General features: G+C 43.2%; 1 protein-coding gene across 3 annotated transcripts in view; it reads left to right on the top strand.

The window, feature by feature from the left end:
• The window catches only part of Eps8 (epidermal growth factor receptor pathway substrate 8), a 108,254-nt gene extending 92,006 nt beyond the window's left edge, over positions 1-16,248 (top strand). For all 3 annotated transcript variants that reach the window (XM_028780956.1, XM_028780958.1, XM_028780957.1), the window contains 4 exons: positions 5,020-5,242; positions 11,500-11,680; positions 12,991-13,120; positions 15,839-16,248. In XM_028780956.1, the coding sequence (XP_028636789.1) occupies positions 5,020-5,242; positions 11,500-11,680; positions 12,991-13,120; positions 15,839-15,952 (648 nt within the window). In that variant the 3' untranslated portion in view covers positions 15,953-16,248. The remainder of the gene's footprint in view (positions 1-5,019; positions 5,243-11,499; positions 11,681-12,990; positions 13,121-15,838) is intronic.
• The last annotated feature ends 7,491 nt before the right edge of the window (positions 16,249-23,739 follow it).

The following is a 23,739-nucleotide window of genomic DNA, read 5'->3' on the forward strand; positions in this document are numbered from 1 at the left end:
TGTGTGTGTGTTTGTGCATGTGAGTGTGTGTAGGCAAGTGTGTCTGTCATGCCTATGTGAATGTGTGTATGTGTTTGTGAGTATGTGTGTGTGTGTGTGTGTGTGTGTGTGTTTCAGTGAAGCCACAGGAGAGAGAGGAGTAAATGCTTTCGGTAGGCACAAAAAAATGCCTTGGCTTTCTGTTAAAATGTAGATCACCCCAAGGACTTTCCCTTTCTTATCTGGGCAACAAATGACTCCGAGACTGCTTCCTTTCTATCCAGAGTCTATTGCCACATAAACTTTTTACTTGATTCCCAGGCTAGTACTGGTCATCTTCTGAAAGGACCATTTCCCATGGATCCCCTGCTGTGTGAGGGGTAGAAATGACTTCCTCCTGATCTTATTTCTACTACAGACACAGCTGGGCTAAACTATTTTTTGTGTACTGTTAAATATTGGGTGTATGTGTTTATTATTTCTGTAGTTTTTTCTTACTCCACCAAGGAGTGGGGGGTGGGATCAAATAATGACCAGTGTCCAAGAAACCATTCTCAGGACTTGTGAAGTACCCCCCCACACACACACACACACCCCAGCTCTATTTCTTGGCTGTTGTAAAATTGTATGGAAAGCCTGCTCTGGTGTTGGTCCAGATCTTGCCTTGGTTTTGTGAGCAGCCAGCTGTGCGCCTTTAGACATAGAATTTTGTTTTTCTCGGTTCCTGTTTGGCTGTGGACAAGAGGAACTCACACAATTCCCCTGTTCTCTGTATCCATGTTAAATTGCCTTAAACGGAAGGTGGAAGTCGTTTCTAGAGGTGATTGTGAAACCACCAGCAGTATTGATCGAGCCCATTTCATTCACGTCTTGTGTAAACTCATTTCAAACGCTAACATACTGCTGGACAGAGAACGGGCCGTCTTGTTAACATCACCTCATATTCTTCAGCCGGGCCAGCTTTCTTTTAGTCCTCGGTTTAAAAGTTATTATAAATTATTCACTCTACCCCATTAGTTAGAGGCAGGGTTCTTAAACACGGATGGCTATGGTTTTTGTTGGGTAAGCATGTGTGTATGTTGCCTGTGTGTGTGTGTGTGTGTGTGTGTGTGTGTGTGTATGCATAGTATATAAGTACATACACAGATAATGTTACAAGTGCATACACTATGAAGTAAAATCATCACAAAAGTAGAAGAGCGAGCCTATCATGTCACATGGCTGCCCATCCCCCGACAAGACAAGCCATAATCTGCTCCTTCAGCAAACCCGACTCTACTACACCATCACCAAGTCTGCCCCTCATACGGAGCATTCAGTTTCAATTTGCTTCTACTCCACATCTGCTACTTTGTGTCCAAAGACCTGCATCCTTGTTTTCTGTGCTCACCACCCCAATCCTGGTAACTATGGTTTCCTTATGTCTGTGTGCTTGACTCTAAGTGTATTCTTTTTAAACTGTCAAGAAGATGAACCTGGATCATAGTATCTTCACCTAATGCCTTAATGAGCAGAGTGGATACTGGGAGATTCTGACTGTGCCCTTTACTCTGGATGTTGAGCTGGAAGTTGAGTAGAGCCCAGTGGGTGGGGATTAATCACTTATTTACAAATGCCTTTGCTGACTGACTTGTGGGCAGGTAATTTTGCTGTCAAAAACCAGTTTGCTCATGTTTGCTGTTATTTGATGTAAATTATAATTGATATTTTTTTTTCAATTCCATCTCCCGTGTTAATTTTCTCATTTACTGTGGTTTGCTCCGTCTTCTAATAGCAATTACTTGGCGAGCTGTCAGAGGTAACTTACAGCCGTTCCCTCCTGGCAGGTCCTCTTCCTATCAAGTTTTTCTTTTTTGGATTCAGTTTCTGGACTTAACACCCTCCAAATATTCCAGCTGTGCTGTTCTCAGCACAGAATTTCAGAGAGGCCAAATTTCAAGGGAGAAAATAAAGATGCTGTTCGGTGTAGGGCAAAATTGTAAGACCAGTTCTCTGCCGATGGCTTTGTTAGGTTTTACTTGCATAATCTCCCCTCTGAAGCAGGAATGTGCAGGAATCAGGCGTGTCCTTCCCAGTCACTTCAGTGTTTGAAAATTTTTACTCAGTTTTCGTTCCTAAAGAGGAGTGACTCACCCCAACTTAATTGTCAGTACGAAAGTGCATTTCTCATGAGGCAGAGACATTCTGTCTCAGAGAAAGACACAGGATGCTTTGTACAGCGGAGCTTGGCGTTTGTGAGAGACAGTGATGGGACTCAGGGAGTGACAGCATTATACAAACATGAGTCCATCCCAGCTACATTGGGAGCTTTGTGGAGATGTAGGAGTTTAGTGGTGGTTCCTCGGAATGGCCCTGAGCCAAGGTTTCTCATCAGATTGAAGCCTCAGCCTCCTTGGGGCATGAAGGAAAGGCTCTGAGTAAAGTGTGATCAAGGAAGTCTTCCATGACTTGAGGTGAGTTGTGAGTCACTGGTCTGTGTCTCCAACAGGAAGAGCCCAGCACCAGAATGTGAAAGAAGAGAGTAGGCGCTTGGCAGTAGGTAGAAAGGAGCAGAGACATTGGGGAGGGACTTAGAGCAGAAGGTGAAGGGGTCAGCCCTGACTCAGTGACTTTCAGAATAAGTCACACTGATTCGAGCCTCTGGTCCTCTCTCCCTTCTCTTGTCAAGAGGTTGGAGGCTTGAAGCAGGCAGAGACGACTGAGGGGTGAGAGGAATATGCAAGTAAATATAACTTATGGCACAGAGCACGAGAATGGCTTTATATGGCTTTCGAAGCTTCCAGTTGGTTTAACCGGCCGACCTATTGTTGAGTGAGGTCCACTGGTTCCGTTGCCTTGTCCAGGGGTGAATGAACTGGGACCTGAACACATGGTGAGCCCATCTCCACGCTTGCCTGTGACACTGTCACCACGTTCTGTGTATCTCACTGTATTATTCCACAGATAGAAAGACACTAAGCTGTTCTTGTTTTTATGAAGGCAGACAGAATGAATCACGTTGTGGCGCTCAGAGCCTGAAGCGCTTTTCGTTGACAGAGGTTTTAAAGAAAAAAAAATCATTGAAACTCTGTCACTTTTGGAACACTGACCTGATTTTCATTAAGCCATCATGGAGTGACATGCAAAGGACATGCTTGTCTAGGGACCAAAACATATATATTAAGTGTCTTTGGTGTGTGCTAAGTGGTACTTTTGGTGATGTGGTGTGCTATGCTTGGATTGCTTTACTTTTTTTTTTTTTTTTTTTTTTGGTTTGGTTTGTTTGGCCCAAATATAAGAGAAATATCTTGTGGGGTTTGTAATGACACACCAATGCTTTCTGACACGTTACTGGATGTGTGAGAAGCGTCTCTAAAAAGAGACACTGGGAGGATCACAAACCTCCTCCTCTCCTGCTTGACTTGTGGCAGCCACTGACCCTCGTCCCATCCCTACCCCCCACGCTCTCCCTGTTGCTTTCCTCCCCTCCTTATCCAGCAACACTGTCCAGCCCTCCTTGAGTCCCACTCCCACTGTCCCAGCACTTTACCTTCTTCCACCTTTATACCAGCTGCTGGTGGATGAGTCATAACCCTTAAGGAAAAAGCCACAAAGCTCAAGGGTCCCTTCCCAGGAAGCTTTCACAGGTATTGAGTCCTCTTCCTGTGAAGGCACCTTGGTTGTTGTTGTGTTGTTTTTTGAGTGACAATTTTTTTTTAAGTAAATGTGTGGTGTGTGTGTGTTGATGGTTTAGATCTCTGAGGAAATCCGAAGCAGGAGGGAGGCACACTTAAACATCAGGATTGCCTTATATTTGGGCCAACTTCGAAGTGAGAAGTGAATACTGCCCTAACGCAAGCCCCAGATTTCCAAAAGGCTTCCTTTTGGATTTTATCCACTACCCTTACATTTAACTAACACTGTGCGCCTGTGCAGTATTTAAAGGTCACTTCACCTGTAACTCTGCATCTTTGAGTCTGCAGAGATGCACCTGTGGAAAACTTGGAGTCTTTGGCATGTAGTTATCTGCTAGCTACGTTGTCTTATCTCTATTTAAAGTTTTGGATATCGTGTTGAATATGAAACACTGACAAATATTGCTTTCTCATAGCTCAATTGTATTCTTCACCACATCTTCCTTTTAAAATGCAAATCCCTGCATACAGGCCTTCTCCTGCCTCCCCTCCCCCTCCCCTTCTGTATTGTGATTTTCCTCATCTCTTTTCTGTTTTGTGGACCCGAGGTTGGAATATGGCTTCTATATGCTGGGCAAATGCTCTACCATGGAGCTGCATCCCCAGCCGGAAGGACCAGTTGTGCCTTTATCCTAAAATCATCCACCCCCTGTATTCCCATTTTTAGCAAAGAAAATTTCCAATGTGAATAAATCAGGAATAATAATATGGTAGTAGAAGGGGCTGTACCTTGAGAAAGTTAATAACAGCAGTCTAAACTTTTAATTTTTTTAAAAGCATAGCCCCTTTATTTTTCAGATTCACACATTGCTCCGTGACCCTTCTTGTAAACAACAGGATTAAAGACCTTTGACTGTCACTGTCGTCTACATTTAAAACAAGAACAAGTGACACTCGATGTTATTAACTTTCAGCACCTCTGAAATTATTATTCGCTTAAACTGTAAAATAACCAGAGTGTCTAACCTATCATAGTCATGTGTAAGTTCAAGCCCAAACTGAGCTTTCTTGGCATGTATGATTATGATATTATTTGTTCTTGGTTTGAGCTTGTCACTCTTTAAACTCACACACTGACTTCAGACATGGTCTTAATAACTATGAAATCATATTGGATTAAAAGTATACGTATATAAACCTACATTTATTAAGGATTGGCACAGGTAACTTTACAAATAAAAATCGAATGATGGCCTGTCAATTCGTACTTCATTTTCCAGCCTAAGTTCACCCACACTAACACTCATTCATATATGTGTGTGTGTGTGTGTATATATACATATATATTATACATACATATATATATGAATTTACATATATATTTATTCACACACATATATTTCAGGTTGGTTATTGTCTTTTATAGAAACAAAGGACGGAATATGGTCCAAGATCAGCTGATGCTCCTTCTGCCCCATCACCCCCTCCAACGCCAGCACCTGTTCCGGTCCCCCTTCCACCTTCTGTACCAGCACCCGTTCCTGTGCCCAAGGTTCCAGCAAATGTCACCCGTCAGAACAGCAGCTCCAGTGACAGTGGGGGCAGCATTGTGCGGGACAGCCAGAGATACAAACAACTCCCAGTGGACCGTAAGTTTCCCCAGGGCCAAACCCAGATCCACTACGTGTACTCATAGTAAATATTGTGAGGTAAACAGTAGCCACTTATACTTCATGGATGTTGGCCCTGGTTTCTCTACCTCTGAGTTGCTCTGAGAAGCAGGTCATCTTCTCAGCCCTCTAGGGAATGTACCTCTGCTCATACCCCCGTGGTGTTGGGACTGTTGAATGCACACTTGGTTGAACACTGGGATGAACTCATACACATTCCTTCCTACCTACATACTTCAAGGCTTTAGTGAGCCTCTCTGTGTATTTTGGGGGAAACCAAAGCTAATCTGTTTCCTAGGACAAGTGTGAAGACTCAATGAGATAATATAGGCAAAGTAGAGGGCTTGGGGGCCACTCAGTCTCCCTCTCCCTGAGAAGTTTGTGTTTGTTTGTTGTAACTGAGGCCTTCTGCCGGCACCTCACCAGGCGTGCTTGGCAATACCGTGCTTTGTGAGACAACTGGAAATGTGAACAGTGCTGGCCTTGAAAACTCGGATTAATTTTGACCAGTGTAAGCAAGTAGTCAGCAAATGTCTGGGGCTATCCTTGGCATGTCCTCCTCTTCCTCTTTGTCCTCTCCCGAGTGTTTGCCATTCGCAGACGCACACACAGTCATGTTTGCTACACAGTCGCCCGCCAGTATCAACGTCGAATTTCCTTCTAACTTCAACTTCATATTTTCACAAATTAAAACGGATTTTCCCATGAGGATGGTTTCTCTGAGAACCATTGTAAAATAAACAAAATTAAAGTTGCTTTTCTGTTGCTGGGGCAGAGCTGTGTAGATACTCTGAAAGCTAAAGGCGCCCCTGAGAGGTTTTGGGGTACCTTGTACATTAGGGCCTGCCTGCTTCATGTCTAATGTTGCAGGATCTGTAAAGCACTGCGAGTCAATCTGCTTGACTGTAACTAACTGTAGAAAACTTGGAAAACTAAAACCAAGAAAACATTCCCTATAGCTGAAGTTTGAGAAGAGTATATAAAATTTAAGAGGGCCATGTTAGGTGGGAAACAGATCTACCATCCTGCCCTAGGGCCACACCCAAGGCCCTGTGCCTTTCTCTCTTTATAAATTACTCTTACTATAAATGATCAGTTTGTTTCTATTCTCTTCAGTATTACTTATGTTGTGGAAAAAGAGTGATTCCCGGCTCAGTCTTACTGTACAATCTCATCTTTGATACCAGGAACCTGTATTGAGCTATCAGTTTCATAGCTGACATCAGAGACCTGAGGCTCAGGTGTTCTAGAAATTTTGAATCTCAACCTGGAGTTTCTACCCTACCTTTGACCCTTTAGTTCCTGGATGAGAGACACACATAGCCTTTATATTTGTTATAAGCCCTAAACAACACTAGAGCTGGGCAGATACCTAGCCTGTTGCTAATAAAATGTACTTTCCTATCGATAACCCTGAGTTATTACTTAGTAATTACTATGTTTCATCTGGGCTGCTCTTAACTCCAATTGGCCAGCCCTCAGGGCCATGTTTCTATGGCTCACCTAACCCACGTCAGCTTCTCTTTCCTCCTCCTGCACAGTCTTCTCCTCCTGCTCCTCCTGGACTCCAAGCCCAGCAAACCTATGTCTCTTCTGTCTACCTATTGACTGTAGGCATCTTTACTTACCAATTAGAAAGAACTTGGGGCCAAGGTGTATATGTGGACTCTCTCTTCTCTAGGACAACCAGGTCTTGGAGGTCCACACTTAGCATTACAATAGCTAACCAAAGACCAAACCTTATTAACACACAGGTCAAACTACATTCCTAAATTTTTTTGTGCCTTTTGTCCCCAGTGGGTTCTAGCTACATGTGCCCTTCATGATCAATCCCAATAAATGGAAAATACTAGAGAGGAGAAGTAAATGTATTACTCTTTAACTGTTATGGAAATAGTGGCTAGATGTAATAAACACAAGCCTATTTCATGCATGAGTTTCTCTCCTGAAGTATAAATGATTCAAATCACCTTTTTATTCATGTTTGACCTCGTTAGAAAATTAAAGAGGGGTCAGTAAGATGACTCAGTAGGAAATGACACTTACCACTAAGCCCAACCTGAATTCAGTCCCTGAGATCTACATGGCAAAAGGACAGAACCAACACTCTTGTGTTGTCTTCTGAACACACACACATACAGACAGACAGACAGACAGACAGACAGATGTAAAATAGAACAAAAAAATGAAAATCTGGAAAAAGAACACATTCTGTATCAGAATTGACTGTGTAAATATGTGTAACTCTGAGCTTTTAAAGGGATGCTTCATTTTCAAAGATACCAGAGAAATAGTTTTCAGATGGAAAAGTTCTATGAATATATTTCATTTCCCTGGGGAACATTTCCCCTGAGAAATGAATCTTCTTTTCTCCTTTCTTCCCACAAGTTTACACATGACTCTGTCTAACACGTCAGCACAGTGATCTCTGACACTGTGGCAGGCTGTTTCAGGCCTGGAGTCAAGAGTTCAGAGGCATCCAGTCCTCTTTTGGAGCCGCACATAGGCTGGAACAGCCTGTTCTTTGTCCCACTTGAAGAAACTCAAGAACCTACTGGGGAAGAGGCATAGTTTGAATTCTTGTATGCAAACTCTCCTGATAATTGAGACTCATCATTTTTAGGTCAGCTTTTCATATGTGAACAGTCCTAGGGTTTGTAAAGTAGACCAGATTAACACATGGACTTGCTTCCTTAACGTAAGATATCCTCATTTCATTGCTCAAGAATTTCTTTTTAAAATATCTCAAGAGTGCATTTTGGCATTAAATAAATTTATTTCTTTTTATAAAGGATAACACAGTTTTAGATCGGTTTTTTTTTTCTATCTCATGGTCATTTAGCAGATGGCAAAATTAGGCATGTGTGTTCACATTTCTTTCCAGATAAACTCCTTGCTAGTACAGTCTCTGTTCATTCCCCAAACTTCTGATAAAAATAAAAGGAAGAGGCTAAAAAGGGGGAACTCGTGCAAATCTCATGGCCATGGGCAAGGCCAAAATGTCAAATGTCTGTCTGAAAATTCAGGAAAGGGTGGGAGATGTGTGGAGAGTTTGTCATGCACGCATGAGGGTCTGAGTTCAGATCTCCAGCACCCATGTAAATAGCCTGGCATGGCTATGAACTTCATTCAGGCAAAGACAGGTAGATCCTCAGCTCTCTGGTCATCCAGCCACAACAGCAAGCTCCAGGATCAGTGAGAGACTCTGTCTGAAAGTATAACAGAGAGTGATTGGAGGAGACATCTGACCTTTGACCTACATCAGAGTCTACATAAGTATACACTCTCAAAATCACGTGCATAACAGACAACACACACACACACACACACACACACACACACACCAGTAGCCACGAAACAAACCCACAGTGGAACACTCTCTCTGTTCATCACCTAAGCTGTTCACGTCTGTTCATCGCAGATCCAGAAAGCATCACCTCCTGCCACTGTTGAAGATGCCGATGACTCTGGCCTGTTAGTTTGCCTTGCGTTTCTTCTTCAGTCCTTTGAAATCTAAGCCCTTTGACTGGACTGCAATCCTTTGTAATCAGAACTGTTACTGTAGGGGGAGGTGTGTTTATTCTTAGGTGAGAACGTTGAAAATAGAAACCAAAGCCTTCTAGAAAGAGGTATCTCTGTAATGTCCTGAGAAAGCCTAACTGTGGCCTTGTGGTTCTCTGCAGTGGGGAGGAAGGGGCAATGTGTTTCAGTGTGGTGGCGTTTTCTCTTCGTCATTTTAAGGCCAACCTGTCTCCTGCACGGCAGAGCATCCGGTGATTGAAAAGCAGCTCCTGGGTCACAGGAGCTCTTTTCCATCCACAGTACCCTCTCTCTTCTCTCTCCCTCCATTTTTCTCTCTTTTTCTCTGTTAAGTTTAATTTTGTTTTCATTTCTTCAAACCATTTCCTAGATGGGGAAGGGGCTCTCTCTCTAAGAGGTTTTGCCATCAGTGCTGCTAAGGAAGACAAAGTCATTGTCTTAGTGCTATAATCACTGGTAAATTACAGATGTTCCAGAGGTTAGCTTCATGCTAAGCCTCAGTGAGTGGCCCTGAGGAAACCCAGTGAGTAGGTCACAAAGCAAACACAAGAGGACCCAAAGGCAGGCTGGTTGCACAACTGGGACATGGTGGGGACTGGGATAAGAGACGGGGAGGATGAATATGAGCCAAACATTATAATATATATTTGTATGTTTTTGTTTGTATTATATATGTATATATAATATACATGTATATAGAGAGTGAGAGAGGGAAAACTGTTGAAGAATGAACTAATTAAAGTTAACATTTCTCTCATACTTGAAGACTTAGTACAAATTAGACTCTGATAACACTAATTATTTCACAGTTCACTTACTTTCCAGAGATACCAAACACTTTCCCTGAATGGCATAAAAAGCTCCCTCAGCTATTGGGTCACCGACACTTGCCAAGATAATTAGTTAATTGGATTATGATACCAGTTCTGATTTCTTGAAAGCAGCAACAGATAGCAGGGTACCTAAATACACACGTGTACTTTTGATGCATAGAGGTATTATTTCTCTTTATTATGATCCCCTTGCCATTTCTCTCATAACACCATGCTCATTCTTAAGCACATGGCTAGGAGTGGAGGATACTGGGAAGGTTCATCAAAGGTCATCATTGATCTGAGTATAGGACAGACCTGGTGTGAAAGTCAGACCGGCTGGCTGAGCTCATTTCTATGGCTAATTGACAGAGACACTTAGATCATTTCTCTTCGTTCTTCATTTCCTGACCCAGATAACATGATGATTGGAACGTGGTGGTTCTCAGGGTCTCAGAGAAATGATGAGGTGAAAGGCAAGGTGAATGACTGTGTCTGGATGGGACTGGTAACATGGTCAGGTGTTGGAAGCTAACATAGCTATGTGGATTGGAAATGCTCTGGGGAAGGAAATTACCATTTTAAACAGGACTGGAGAAGCTGACAGAGCTGCAAAGGGAGTCAGGTAGGTATATTGGTGAGGTGGGGGGGGGGTTTCCAGGCAAAAGAGGCCATGATGGCCAGTAGCTTCAGAGGCACCAAGGAAGCAATGCCATGTCAGCTAGGGTAGGAAGCTGGAGGAGAGACAGACACTTTCCTCTGAGAGGTAGAGACCAGGCTAGCAGCACTGTCACTGCAGTGGTTTGAAGCCCAGGAGCTGCAGGATCCAACAGGACCATTGCAGTCGATCTGTTAGCAGAGGATGATGGGAGATGGGGAGGGGGGGAGGAAGCAGAGACCTGTGGTACGTTGCTGACTCTGACCAAGCTGGAAGCAAGCGAGAGAATGAGGAGGCAAGATTGGCGATACATTTTGAAGTGGGGAACTCAAGGGATTTGCTAGTCGAGTCTGTCTGATAGAGATTGAAGGGCGACACCACCTGGGTGGTTCTGAGGTAAATGGAAAGATGAAATTGCCATTAAAGAGCTTAATGTAAAAAGAAAGCCAGTATGCTCAATGAACTCACTGCATTGAGGAGATGTTGAGAATTTGGGTTTGGACATAGTACCTTTGAGGTACATTTTGGAGGAGATTATTATTTACTTATTTTCGGGATCCCACGGCGCAGACCACATGGGCACAGAATTCACTGTGCAATTTTGGAGGCTTCTTTTTACCTCCTTAATTTTATTCCTAAAATTTATAATTTGATCATCAGAGTGAGGATCAAAAATAGGTTGGAGATCTGTGGAACAAGCCTTGGATATGAAAGAGTTGTCTAAGGAGAGAAGATTGTATATGGTCTTAACCTAGGCACTCTAACATTCAAGGCCAGACTGTTATGGGACACTGCCATGGGGATTGTGGGGTGTTTCCTGTGTTCCAGCTGTCTGCCTACTGCATGGAGACAACATGGCCGTCCCCAGCTGTGACCACCAGAAGGACTTCTAGATGAGATTCGATCTCACTGGTTTAAAGCAGTATAGGAGATAGTCAGGGCCCCGGGCAGCCTAGTGAGGACCCTGACCATAAATCAAGCGTGAGGTGCTCAGCTGCTGTCTCATGTAAAGACGAGCAGGTGAAGGCCCAGCCTATGGAGATGCCTGAGCCGAGAGAGAGGCCAGGGAGCTGCCTTAATAATTTATCATGCAGTTAATACCAGGTTGAAGTACGAGTGAGGGGAGATGGCAGACTTCACAGGACTCGAGGCTGATTAGGAACGGGGTTCTGGAGGGGGACTACATTCGAGATGTTTGACCATGACTGTTCCCTCTCGGTGTCCAGGAAGGAAGTCTCAGATGGAAGAGGTGCAGGATGAACTCTTCCAGAGGCTGACCATCGGGCGCAGTGCCGCACAGAGGAAGTTCCACGTGCCACGGCAGAATGTTCCAGTGATCAATATCACTTACGACTCCTCGCCGGAAGAAGTAAAGACCTGGCTACAGTCGAAGGGATTCAACCCTGTGTGAGTGTTCAGTGTGGACTTCATGCCTTCTCAGCTGGGTCACCTATGTGCCACTCATGACTCTGAAAAGTTGTCAGTGCCCAGGTGACATGCTTTGTCACGGATTGAGGAAAGGGTGGCTAACTCTTCCACAGCGAAAAGAGGAAGGTAGAAGTGGGAGAAAGAAGAGAGTGACTAATGCTAGTCTATCTTCTAGCTGGTAGTGTGTGTCCCTCAGCAGTTTCTTGAACAGTTTTTACCAGCTGTGTGGACTGCTGGTGTTTTATTCTTTATCATCAGTTATACAGGGAAGGAGACAATGGTCTTAGCTAGACCATCCCTTGTAGGTCATGAAACATAAGTCTTGCTGCGGGATTTCGCGTCTCAAGGCTGTAAATCACAGGGATCTTTACTGCTTTAGTATCTTTGATCTAAAAGTCTGTAGATGTTTTGTATATACTTGGAACCATGAATAATTCATGTTTGTGTAATCTTAATATAGAAACTCAGTCATTTGGCATGACTGACAACGAAATGCAGTTGTTAGTCAGTTGCCATGTTACTAAAAAGCTGTCCGTCGCTATGTTAGCGATAAGAAACATAAACCTGAGGGGGTTGATAATTAGAATACCAGCTGTGTCCTTCTGCATGCTCACTGGTCATTCTGTGTGAAAGAGCCTCTGGGCCATGGCCATGGCCATCCCTGGGCATTCCTTTGTCTCTGCACCATAGTACTGTTTAAGGATATGGAACACACAGTACTGGCCTGCGCCTGCAGTCCCAGCACTTGGGAGTAGGGGATGAAGGACCTGCAGTTCCAAGTCAACCTGAGCTATGTAGAGAGTTCTAAACCAGCCTGGGCTACATGAGACCCTGGCTCAGAAATGAAATAAAATGAGCATTCAAAAACAGATAGATGATAGATAGATAGATAGATAGATAGATAGATAGATAGATAGATAGATGATAGATAGATAGATAGATAGATATAGATAGATGATAGATAGATGGATAGATAGATGATAGATAGATAGATAGATGATAGATAGATGATTGATAGATAGATAGATAGATAGATAGATATAGATAGATGATAGATAGATAGATGATAGATAGATAGATAGATGGATAGATAGATAGATAGATGATAGATAGGTAGATGGATAGATAGATAGATAGATAGATGATAGATAGACAGATAGACAGATAGACAGATAGATAGATAGAGCAAGCTAAGCAGACCAAGTGAAAACTTGAAGAAGAGAGACAGAGGCAGCTTTTCTCTTGCTGATTTATGACACTATGGTAAAGTCCTTGTACTCTGATTGCAGGACGGTCAACAGCCTTGGAGTGTTGAACGGAGCTCAGCTCTTTTCTCTCAACAAAGATGAACTGAGGTCTGTCTGTCCCGAAGGTGCCAGAGTCTTTAGCCAAATTACTGTTCAGAAAGCTGCTCTGGAGGTAAGACTTGTGGAGTGGACCAGCTTTAAGAGAGAGTGAGGGCTGGACCCAGTGGCCGTGTTTTTATTCGCCAATTTCTCCTCACTGAAGAGATGAACTTAAAACTTGGCTCAGTTTTTCCTACTCTGCCAGTAAATACCATCAGTAACAATTTCCAAAAAGATTATCTTTCAAGGGCAACTAGAGCTTTATTTTTGAACATTTAACAAAAGTACAATGTTCTTATTTTATTATGTGAGCTGCTATAAGAACTTCCATTTTGCTAATTCATACCTGAGTGATTAATGTTCCAAGAGTCCAGGGATATATTTCTTATTTTTATTTATTTTGGAAATGTCAGTACAATAAATAAATAAAATCCTAGGTTCGAGGTACCTGGAGAGATGGCTCACCTGTTAAGAACATGCCCTGGTTTTCTACAAAAGATCATACATAACTGTCTGTAACTCCAGATTCAGGAGTTGGGCACTATAGCAGGATAGATAGTGCCCTTCATGGACAACTATGTTCATATGTTCATGTACCCACATACATGTAAAACTACATAAAACCCAAGCAGTGGCTGGGCATGGCCATGGCAAATCTGTAATCCAGCCCTCAGTTGGCAGAGGCAGAAAGTTTAGTTCAAGACCAGCCTCAGCTACCCAGTAAGTTCAAGGCCTGCTGAGATCCTTTCTCCAACAAACCAAAGCCCTGGATGCATTTCCCAAGGCGAGTTATCCACCCACAGAATCCTCAGGAGTATTGCGGAAGGTCATTAAGAATGTGTAGCTGTAGGCCAGGGAGACAGCTTAGCAGCTAACTGTACACACTAATGGCGGCCAGAGCCTCCAGTCCCTGCACATATTTAACCATATAAGCATCCCACAAATGCTTCTACCTACAGCTCTGGGGGGATCTGACATCTCTTCTGGGCTCTGAATATGCACAGGCAGACCTGTGAGTGAATACATATATAATACACACACACACAGACACTCATATTCTCTGACACTGATATGTTCTCAAAGATACACACATAAATAAGTAAAATAATCTTAAAGAAAAAATATACAACTGCAGGAAGAATTATTTAGTCATTGCTGACTGCATAACAACTGGAGGGTGAATGAGCCTCTGTTTGGCTGGAGGTATTCAAGCTGTTCTGTTCAAAGTTGGCTCTGTAAGAGTTATAGTTTTGTGAAAATTATAGTTGGCCTCAAATAAAAGGATATAGGATTCAACGTGAAGCTGACAGCTAATTATCCCTAGCAAGTATAGTATGTAAATTGAACAGTTAAATAACTCAAAAAAAATAGCATTGTGTGTATAACCCTGTGGCCATTCTCCTTCAAGAGAAATTCCATTACCCTGAGAACTCTTCCGTACAGCGTGGCTCTGGAAGGTTCTATGTTCCGGTCTGATGGTTGCTTTTCATACATAGAGTGTGCATTATGTCTTCCCTAAAGTAGTTTTATTACCATTATACTTTCTAATCTTGATAAGAATATATAAATTACTTCTCAAGGGTATGTTAGAAAATTCTGTATCCCTAAGTTTCATTCTTCCGAGACATCCTGTTCTTATCTTTGCCCATCCTTCCTGCTTCCTGCTTCCTGCTTCCTGCTTCCTGCTTCTGATTGCTCTGGGAGTTGACTGAGGCAAAAACCTGATGTCAGGTTTCCTTGTGCTTCTTGGCCTTGGGTCCAGTTCCTTGCTTAGTTCTCAGCACCCTAGATTGATCCTAGAACCTTTAGTGGGCAGAGAGACTAGGAGAGGGTACTGGGGATTGTCAGAAGAGCTGGGAAGTGGGTGAGCTGGCATGATGTCAGAGTTGTCTGAAGGGAAATGACATTCTGAAGACACCCTTTAAAAGTCTCTAAGTGGAGAGGAGTGCCTTGACTGACTGACAGGTCATGGAAGGTGTGGAAAGACAGCTCAGGGGATAGAGTACTTGTTTCATAATCATGAAGACTTGGGATCAGATCCTGAGCGTGAACCTGAAAAGTACACAGGGCTGCATAAGCCCTGGGGTTGAGGGAGTGGGACGGAGACAGGAGGATTCCTGGGTGGGCCAGGCTAACAGACTAATGAGCCTCAGATTTCATCTGAGCTTCTGTCTCAAAAACTAAGGTGGGACCAAGTGTGGTAGTGTACCCTTTTAGTCCTAGTGAAAAGGTCTCTGTGAGTTTCAGGGCAGCGTGGTCCACGTAGAGAGTCCCAGGTAAGCCAGGGTCACAGAGTAAAACACCGTTTCAAACAAAAAAAGAAAGATAATAATAATAATAAAATAATAATAATGATGGGAAAGGTAATAGGGAAGACAGCCACAATGATCTCTAACCCCCACATGCATGTGAGCACTTACACATGTGTACCTGAACACACATGTGCACACTTATGTAAACACATGTACATATGCAAAGGGTTCTTTGACAACTGACTCCGTGTACATTTACCATCTTTGTGTTGGCAAGACTAGAACATTCTGCATGCACTACTGATCGGTCCTTATGTTAAACTGAAAGGCTCAGTCAGTGTCGGTGAGGAACTTGTGTTAAGAGTCATTTATCTGATGGGCTGCTACAATCTAGCAACTTCATGGGCAGATCCCACTTTCTTGAAGAAATGGTCAGGGGTATGGGGGGCACTGTGGACTACGCCTGAGCCCTTCCACGACTGTACAGCCAGTACACACGAGCCAGTAACTATGTTGTCTGCTCTGTGTTTGTTCTTCAGGACAATAATGGAAGCTCTGAGCTACAAGAAATCATGCGGAGACGCCAGGAGAAGATCAGTGCTGCTGCCAGCGACTCGGGCGTGGAGTCTTTCGATGAAGGAAGCAGCCACTGATTCCTCGAGCTCTGTTATTCTTGGCATGGTTGTTGGACAGTGTTGGACATGCTTTGTTAGAAGAAGCCTTGAAGGGAATGTCAGATCTATACCGTCTTGGTATATGTCATGTATCGCCATAAAAGGAAGCAGTATATACCTGAGTAAGCAGAGGACTTGCTGCTTCTGTGCCCATTGTCTTGATTAAAACTGAGAAGTGGGCAGGTGAGAGATGGCTCAGCAAGTAAAGGTGCTTGCTGCCAAGCCCGATGACCTGAGTTCGAGACCCTAGGGCTACATGGTAGAAGGAGAGAGCTGGCTTCTGCAAGTTGTCCTCTGACCACCACGCATAAATAAATAAGTAACAAATGTAATTTAAAAACTTTTAAAGAAAATTTAATTTAAAAAAAAAACAGAAGTTTTAGACTGTTCTCAGCTTGGGAAATATTTTTTTCCACTTATCTAAGGTGTAGTCCCCTTTGCTACATTAATTATCACAGCCTTGTTCGATGATCTGACTGGGGATATGTTACAATGGCAGATTTATTCATTCCAAAAGAAAAAAACCACAGCCATCAGTGAAAATGGTCTCAGCTTTCAGTGACTGGGATGCCTGTCATCCAGGGAGGAGGCTCAGTTAGACTACCCTCTGCTTACTTGAGGTGTGTCCTCTGACATACCCAATGAGAGTGTATTTAGCTTTATTTAAAGTTCTTAGTGCCAACAGTTTTAAAAGTCGCATTTGAATGAACTGTACAATATAGCCAGACCTTGAACGTGTGAATAGGAGACTGTAATACATCCCCAAGAAACTTCCTCTCAGCTCTGTTGATTGCAAAATTTTGCCTAGTTTATGCTTTGATTTAGTTTCTATTCTGCTTATTATGTAAAGTGTAATTAAACATGAGAAAGCACAAGTCAAGAGTAAGACACATGCACTCACAGTCAATCAAGGTAGCCCACGTTGGTGTTTATGACAATATTTTGCTTAATGAAGGCTTCAGTTATAAATATTGATATAAATGAGTAGTCAAAGGATATTGGGTCATTTTATGTGTTTTATCTGTGTAACAGGGACACTTAATTTACATGTACTTTAACCCCATGAAAGAGTCTAGATAGAGAGGAGGCGCATCGCTAACCTTCAACAAATGTTATTTTTGGAAACACAGGTTTTGTCATTAAACATAATGTTATTTCACATATATAAAGAAGATGTTATGTCAGAATGTTGTATATTTTAACATAAATCCATTTAGAGAGATTATCTAGATTCATTAATTTTTCATAGTGCCTTTTTCACATGAGTCAGCTGGAGAGAGTCTGCAATAAACAGTATTTGCTCTATATTAATAAATAGCTTCTATCTCATCAACACAAGGACGTTTGCTTTGTAGACTGAGCCTTTGGGTTGAACAGAAGGAGAGAAGTTCCCTTTAGAAAGGAGGCTCAAGGGTGTGTCTGTGCAGAGTGGTCTAGGACACTGCCCTGGGTTCCTCTGCTTTCCGCCTCCCTTGGTTTCTCTTCCCTGCATCCTACCATCACTTGAGAGTAACAAGAGTGACAACCCATGCAGACTGTGTTTGTTATTAAAAAGTGTTCCAACTGAATACGTGTCTGGACATCTGTAGTAACTTCGAGCAACTTCTCGGGGCCAAGTTTCCAGATGATGAAGGGCATGGCAGCCTTTGCTTTCTACTTCTCTCTCTCCATCATCCTTAGCAGACGTGAGATGAGAAAGAATTAGTTTGGATGTCTTATATTCTATAAGCCCTTTATTGAAAAAAGAAGATTGAAAAAAGAGATGGCTCTGAAAGGCAAAATAAAAATCAAATATTAAGATCACCTGGTTGAAAAGTAGCATATCCAACAGAGAAAAAATTGGTGTAATTTATATCTATATGTTATGATACAAAGGGGGTATGATTTATATCTGTGTATTATACAAAGGAAACGTATCAGAGATGCGGTGATCTCAGGACTCAATGAACTTGGGAATACAGGACGCTGAGGGGTGGTAAAATTTAGAAGGTTGAGGCAGAGTCCTGTCAGAATGCTGTCCTGATGTCTGTCTGGGGCCCGAGTCTTGTCAGAGCTGCTGTCTAGATGTCTGAGACAGGGTCCTGTCAGAGCTGCCGTAAATATGGAAGGTAAAGATATCAATGAATCCATGGGACAGGAGAGTACACCCACTTCCAGGAGGTCAGGAAAGGATACTGGAGACTTGAAACTGATGATGATGATGATGATGATGATGTAAGGTCATTGTCACCTCTTCATCTGTGAACCTTCTGTGTCCTTGGAGAGAACCAATCCAACCACTTCATGGTAAAGCCCTGGACCCCAAAGTGGAGAACAAAAGGGTAGATTGAAGAGCTGTCCAGTTCCAGCTCCTGCCTACTTAGACTCTTGGCTTTCCTTTCTGAATGCATTTGAAATTATATACAAATGAAAATCTCCTGTGTCTTTCCTTACACAGTATCATCATCCTTCCCTGTTATCTGAAAATAGGTAGGACAATGAATGTTTCTTATGATTTTTTAACTAAAATAGAAAAAGGAGAGCCCCAAAATTCCACAGACAGGACAATAGGCAGACCCCACACCTAAGGAGGGGGACTGAAGGATAGAGTTGCTTTCATCTGTTCTTGGATCAGGGGAGTGAGAATACATGGTGTTTGGTTTGGAACTTGTGAAGAACAGGATTGTAAGGTGTAGGGACACCTGTCTTGGAGAGAGTGCCATGAAGAGGGGCTTCTGGCCCATCAATGCTAGAGGCAGGGAGGTGTGATGGTGTTGGTTCTGAACATGCAGAGATAAGAGTTGGAGTCACCTACCACGGCTGGAGTCAACTGCCAGGGCTGCGCTGACGATCTGTCCACTGACTTTCAGCCAGCTGACTTTGGTATACGTCGTGTGGTGGTCTTCTTATTCACTGATGTGCTTGGAACTGTGTGGACGTAGTCATTATATTTGGGGAAATGTGAACAATTATTGCCCTTGTCCCCTGTCCCTACAGTCTCCCTCCTTGGATCTTTGCAGCTTCATGTGTGTTGGGCCATTTGAAATTTTTCCATGCTCCTTGCTGGTCTGTTAAATTATAATTCCGTGTTTCCCCTGTGTTTTATGTCGGGCAGTTTCTGTCACGATCTCTCAGTTTGTGCCCCTTCCCTGATGTGGCTTCTAATGCTGCTACTATTCATTTCCACTGTCACTTCTCATGTGTGAATTATATAGTCTCTATCCCTAAACATCCAAGTTAAAGTCTTCTCTTCTGTGTCTCTACTTAACTTGCTCAATATGCCTTCAAATTTTCCAACCTTAAGAAATATAGTTAAGACATATATTGGGCTGGAGAGACGGCTCAGTGGTTAAGAGCCCTGACTGCTCTTCCAGAGGTCCCGAGTTCAATTCCCAGCAACTACATGGTGGCTAACAACCATCTGTAATTGGGTCTGACACACTCTTCTGGTATGTGTATGAAGACAGCAACAGTATACTCGTATAAATAATAATAAATAAATAAATAAATAAATAATTTTTTTTTTTAAAAAAAAGACATACGTCTTTAAAGAAGGTTTGTGTCAAAAGAGAAAGCAATGGTACTTTGTACCTGACCCAGAGAACAGTCACACTGCTAGCATCTGTTCATAACTCTACCAGAGCATTGGAGGCTTGCAATGTCATGTGCTGGCTTTGATGTAAAACATAAAATCAGGAATACCAACAAAATCCAGAGGTCAATAAAATGGACAGACTCCTGAGGATCTTCTAAGACAAATGTATGAAGAAAGAAATCCATGCAGATTTCTAAAATCAAATAGTAAAGAGCTTAGATCAATAGTTAAAACTCTTCCCGCAAAGAAAAAATGATAGCTCCACTGGTATATTTTATCGACTATTTGAGGAACAAATACAAATCCTAAAACTCTTCAAAAGCCTGAAGAGGGAAGATCGTTTGGTTCATTCTGTGAGGCCACAGACTAGAGCTAGCCAGAAACACCACAAGGAGAAATGTCAATGTTCCTTACGAATGTTGCTGTAAAACTCTGTATAAAGAATACGTTCATGAGTATGTATCCCTTTAAATTTTCATCTTGAAACAAGTTCTCAGCCAAGCTGCCCAGGCTGGCCATGAACTCCCTGTTGTTTCAATAGACCTTGACTCTGAGCTGCGAGCCTCAGTCTCCAGCTCTGCCGCCCTACCAGGCCTGGCTCAGGTATCGTTTCCCCTATGTGAATGTCTGCAGGTCCTAATGAGCCCCTCTGCTGTGCTCGCTATCGGTGGTATCGAGGCAAGGCTTGTCTTCCACAGACCCCAGAACTCGGTTGTAGTGTGTCTCTCCTCTGCTCACCATTCTTTTCCCTCCATCTTGATTGCCACGCTCATTCTCTTCTTCATTCTTAGTCTAGTTGCATATCACTGCCTCCTGAGAGTTGAGGGCAGGAGACAAGCCAGACCTCCAGGCTCTGTGTCATGGGATGTCTTCACCATGGGGAGAAGGGCAGGCTTAGCCCAAAGGAGAGCACCTTCTGATACTGAGATGTTTATCTCAGCACATTTGTGAGTGATTTACAACATGAAAGAGCTACTAAAATCCTGATAAAGTAAACATTTACCAAGAACCACACAAGTAGAGAATTACTAGGAACTACACATTGGCTAACTGGAAGATGCCGTGGCCACCAATCGCACGGAGAGAATTTGGTTCTTGAGCCTGGATTTCTGAATATATTGAGATGCTTTAGAAGTCTAATGTGCTACCTGTCCATCCAACAGCAGAGTTGGCAAGTTGCATTGAGACTTTTTAAGAGGCAAGATGCATCCTGAAGGAACTCAGGCATAGAGCCTTTAGACTGCTTCTGGGAGAAGATGAACCAGTGGTCCAGGACTCCCATCAGGCCCAGAGGACCCCGCTCTAGGCTGATGTTAACGGTCCCTTGCTTTATATGTAGTTCTAGGCACTAGGGCCATTGTGCTACTTTCTGTGCTGATTGCATAGCAAAACCCTGACACCATATTTTCTCTTATACATGGGTATATAAGCTAAAATGGGTAGATAGATAGATAGATAGATAGGTAGATAGATAGATAGATAGATAGATAGATAGACAGATAGACAGACAGATAGACATATGTATGTGTGCGCGCGCGTGTGCACGCAATGCCATTACAACTGTGTTTGTCTATTACTATTATCTCAAAAATGAACTAGAGGGTCTATAATCAATAAAACTAAAAAAAACCCAAGACTCATCTTATTTTCTCTTCTCTCTCCTCCCCTCCCTTCCCTCTCCCCTCTCTTCCCCTCCTCTCCCTTTCCCTTCTCCATTCCTTTCCCCGCTCCCCCTCTCCTTCTGTGTGTTTGTCTCTCTCTCTCTCTCTCCCGCCCGCGCGCCCCCCCCCCCGCTCTCTCTCTCTCTCTCTCTCTCTCTCTCTCTCTCTCTCTCACACACACACACACACACACATACACACACACTGAAAACTTGAGAGTCTTTGAGTTTTTCACCTTCCACTGTCCCTCACCCTGAGCTGGTATCACAAACTAAGCACTTCTGTCCTGCCATTTATTCTTACTAAACAACGTGTGAACTGAATTTTGCTGAGTATTTAACACGTGCGCCTACTTTATAAATGAGCAAATTAAAAACTCCAGTAAGTTAAATAGCTTATTGTAAAAAGTACCCAATAAGAAGAACAACTAAAATTTGACTTCGTCCCTTAGTTGTCTATTTAACTGCAGATATTTTGTCTGAAGTCAAAGGTCAGTATATAAAAAGGTGTTAGCAGAAAATGTCCTTTTTCTTGGGAAAGAATTTTGGTATGTAGCCTTGGGACATATTATGAACCCTGGCTGACCTTGAACTCATGACAGTCCTCCTGACCCAGCTTTATAAGTACTGGGGTTGGTAGCATACACCACCATACTGGCTGAAAATGTGCTATCAAATGAAATTTCATGTCTTAACCTGAAATCAGTCTCTGGTGGACGCTGTAGGGGGAAGGCTTGGAGCCTCATTCTGAAATCTGTGGTAACTTAGTTTCTCTCCTCATCAAGTCCTCAGAGTTGAATTTACAAGTAGATTTTGTTCATTATTTCGTGAATATTAACCATTTTTTTATCACTGAAACAACAAAATACCAGACAATAGCAACTTGATTGGAAGGAGACCTGCAGCCCTAGGTTCACACATTTGAACACTTGCTCCCAGCTGGTGGCACATTTGGGGCAAGGGTTATGGGCGTAGCCTTGCTGTAGGAAGTGCATGGGGGGGGGGTTGGGGCAGCACTAGGCTTTGAGAGTTTAGAGCCCCTCCCTACTTCCTATTCCCTCTCTCTTGTTTGTGGTTGAAGATGTAATTTCTAGGTTCCTCTTCCAGCCACCTGCTGCCTTGCTTCCTCTGCCATTATGAACTTCCTGAAACAAACTATCTTATTTAGTTGCCTTGTTCATGTATTTTATTAAAGCAATCCTTCCTGGTGGGGACGGCATGGCGGCAGGAGCAGCTGGTAACATTGTATCCCCGTGTGAGGAAACAGGTGGATGCCCTTGTTCATCTCCTTTCCCCCTCACCCACTCCCTTTTTTCCCCTTTGTATTAGTCCAGGATTCTGGCTCATGAGAGGACGCCATCATCTTTCATAGCGGCTCTTCTCTCCAACACCTTCAAAGACATACCCAGAGTTGTGTCTCCTAGGTAACTCTAAGTCTGATCAGGTTGACAATGATGGTTAAGGATGACATTAGGCGTGAGTGAGACCAGGAAAGCCAGTGCTGAGTCTTAGCCATTCTGTTATCTCTTCAGAGAATATCAGCTGGCTGATAACCCTCCTTTTTAAAAAGTATGCATGATATAGCATGCCAGTAACTAGGACCAACTTAGCTAATCCTTCCCTATGACGGGAACAGAAATGCGTTTGCTGTGAGACACTGTGAGGCTGTTTATCCAGTAAACCCCGTCTGTGGGTCCTGCTCAGCTCCTAGCAGGCAGGCAGCGAAAGGTTATTAAGCTTGCATGAACGGAATGAGCGGAGCTATCGGACCTCGGGCTGAGGCAATTGCTGTGCCCGTTCCCCGGCTCATGATGCTCAGCCTGTGCAAAGTGAGAAGATGAAGCTCATGCATAATCCAGTACCCTGCAGTCAACACACGAGAGAGTAGCGCAGACACATCGGGTGAACAGCGTGAAGATGTCTCCTGCCTGTCTTCAAAAGCAATCTACCGTAGGGCCGGATTCAGATATTTAGATAACTCATTAATCTTGCAGCCTTAAAATAATCAAGCATGGGGAAGTGACTATTGTTTTATGCTTGAGTGGTGGAACAGTAGATTTACAGAACACAAATGAAGACAGCTCTTTCAAAGCGCCTTGTCGTATCCAACTTCTTGGTGCATTTGTTCAACTGAGCTCGAATTGAGGCAGTATTGCCCAGACAAAGACTTTGTCTTCTGGGATCGTCCACACCAAGTCTAGCAGAGGTTAGCTAGTTGGGGCTGGGGGAGGAGAGGAAATGCTCACAGTAAATGTGCCTGTAAGGATCTGAATACAGCAAGTAGTCAGGGGTTGTGACAGGGGCACCTTCACCCTTCGGATGTCATGCCAGAAGTCTCAGAGTGTCCAAGGACAGAGCCACAGACATGGAGAATCATGTAGAACATGCTTAGTCCTGTCAGGCTCTTGCCTGATGCTCTCCACAATCAATTCTGTGTTCTCCCACAACCCCTGAAAGGAGATGGACGACTTTTGTATGTGAGAGAACACTCGGGCTCTGAGATAGCAGGTGACTCTGCAGACCGAGCTGTTC

Source organism: Grammomys surdaster, unplaced genomic scaffold, assembly GCF_004785775.1.
Source record: "Grammomys surdaster isolate TR1022 unplaced genomic scaffold, NIH_TR_1.0 373, whole genome shotgun sequence".
NCBI classification, from domain to species: Eukaryota; Metazoa; Chordata; class Mammalia; order Rodentia; family Muridae; genus Grammomys; species Grammomys surdaster.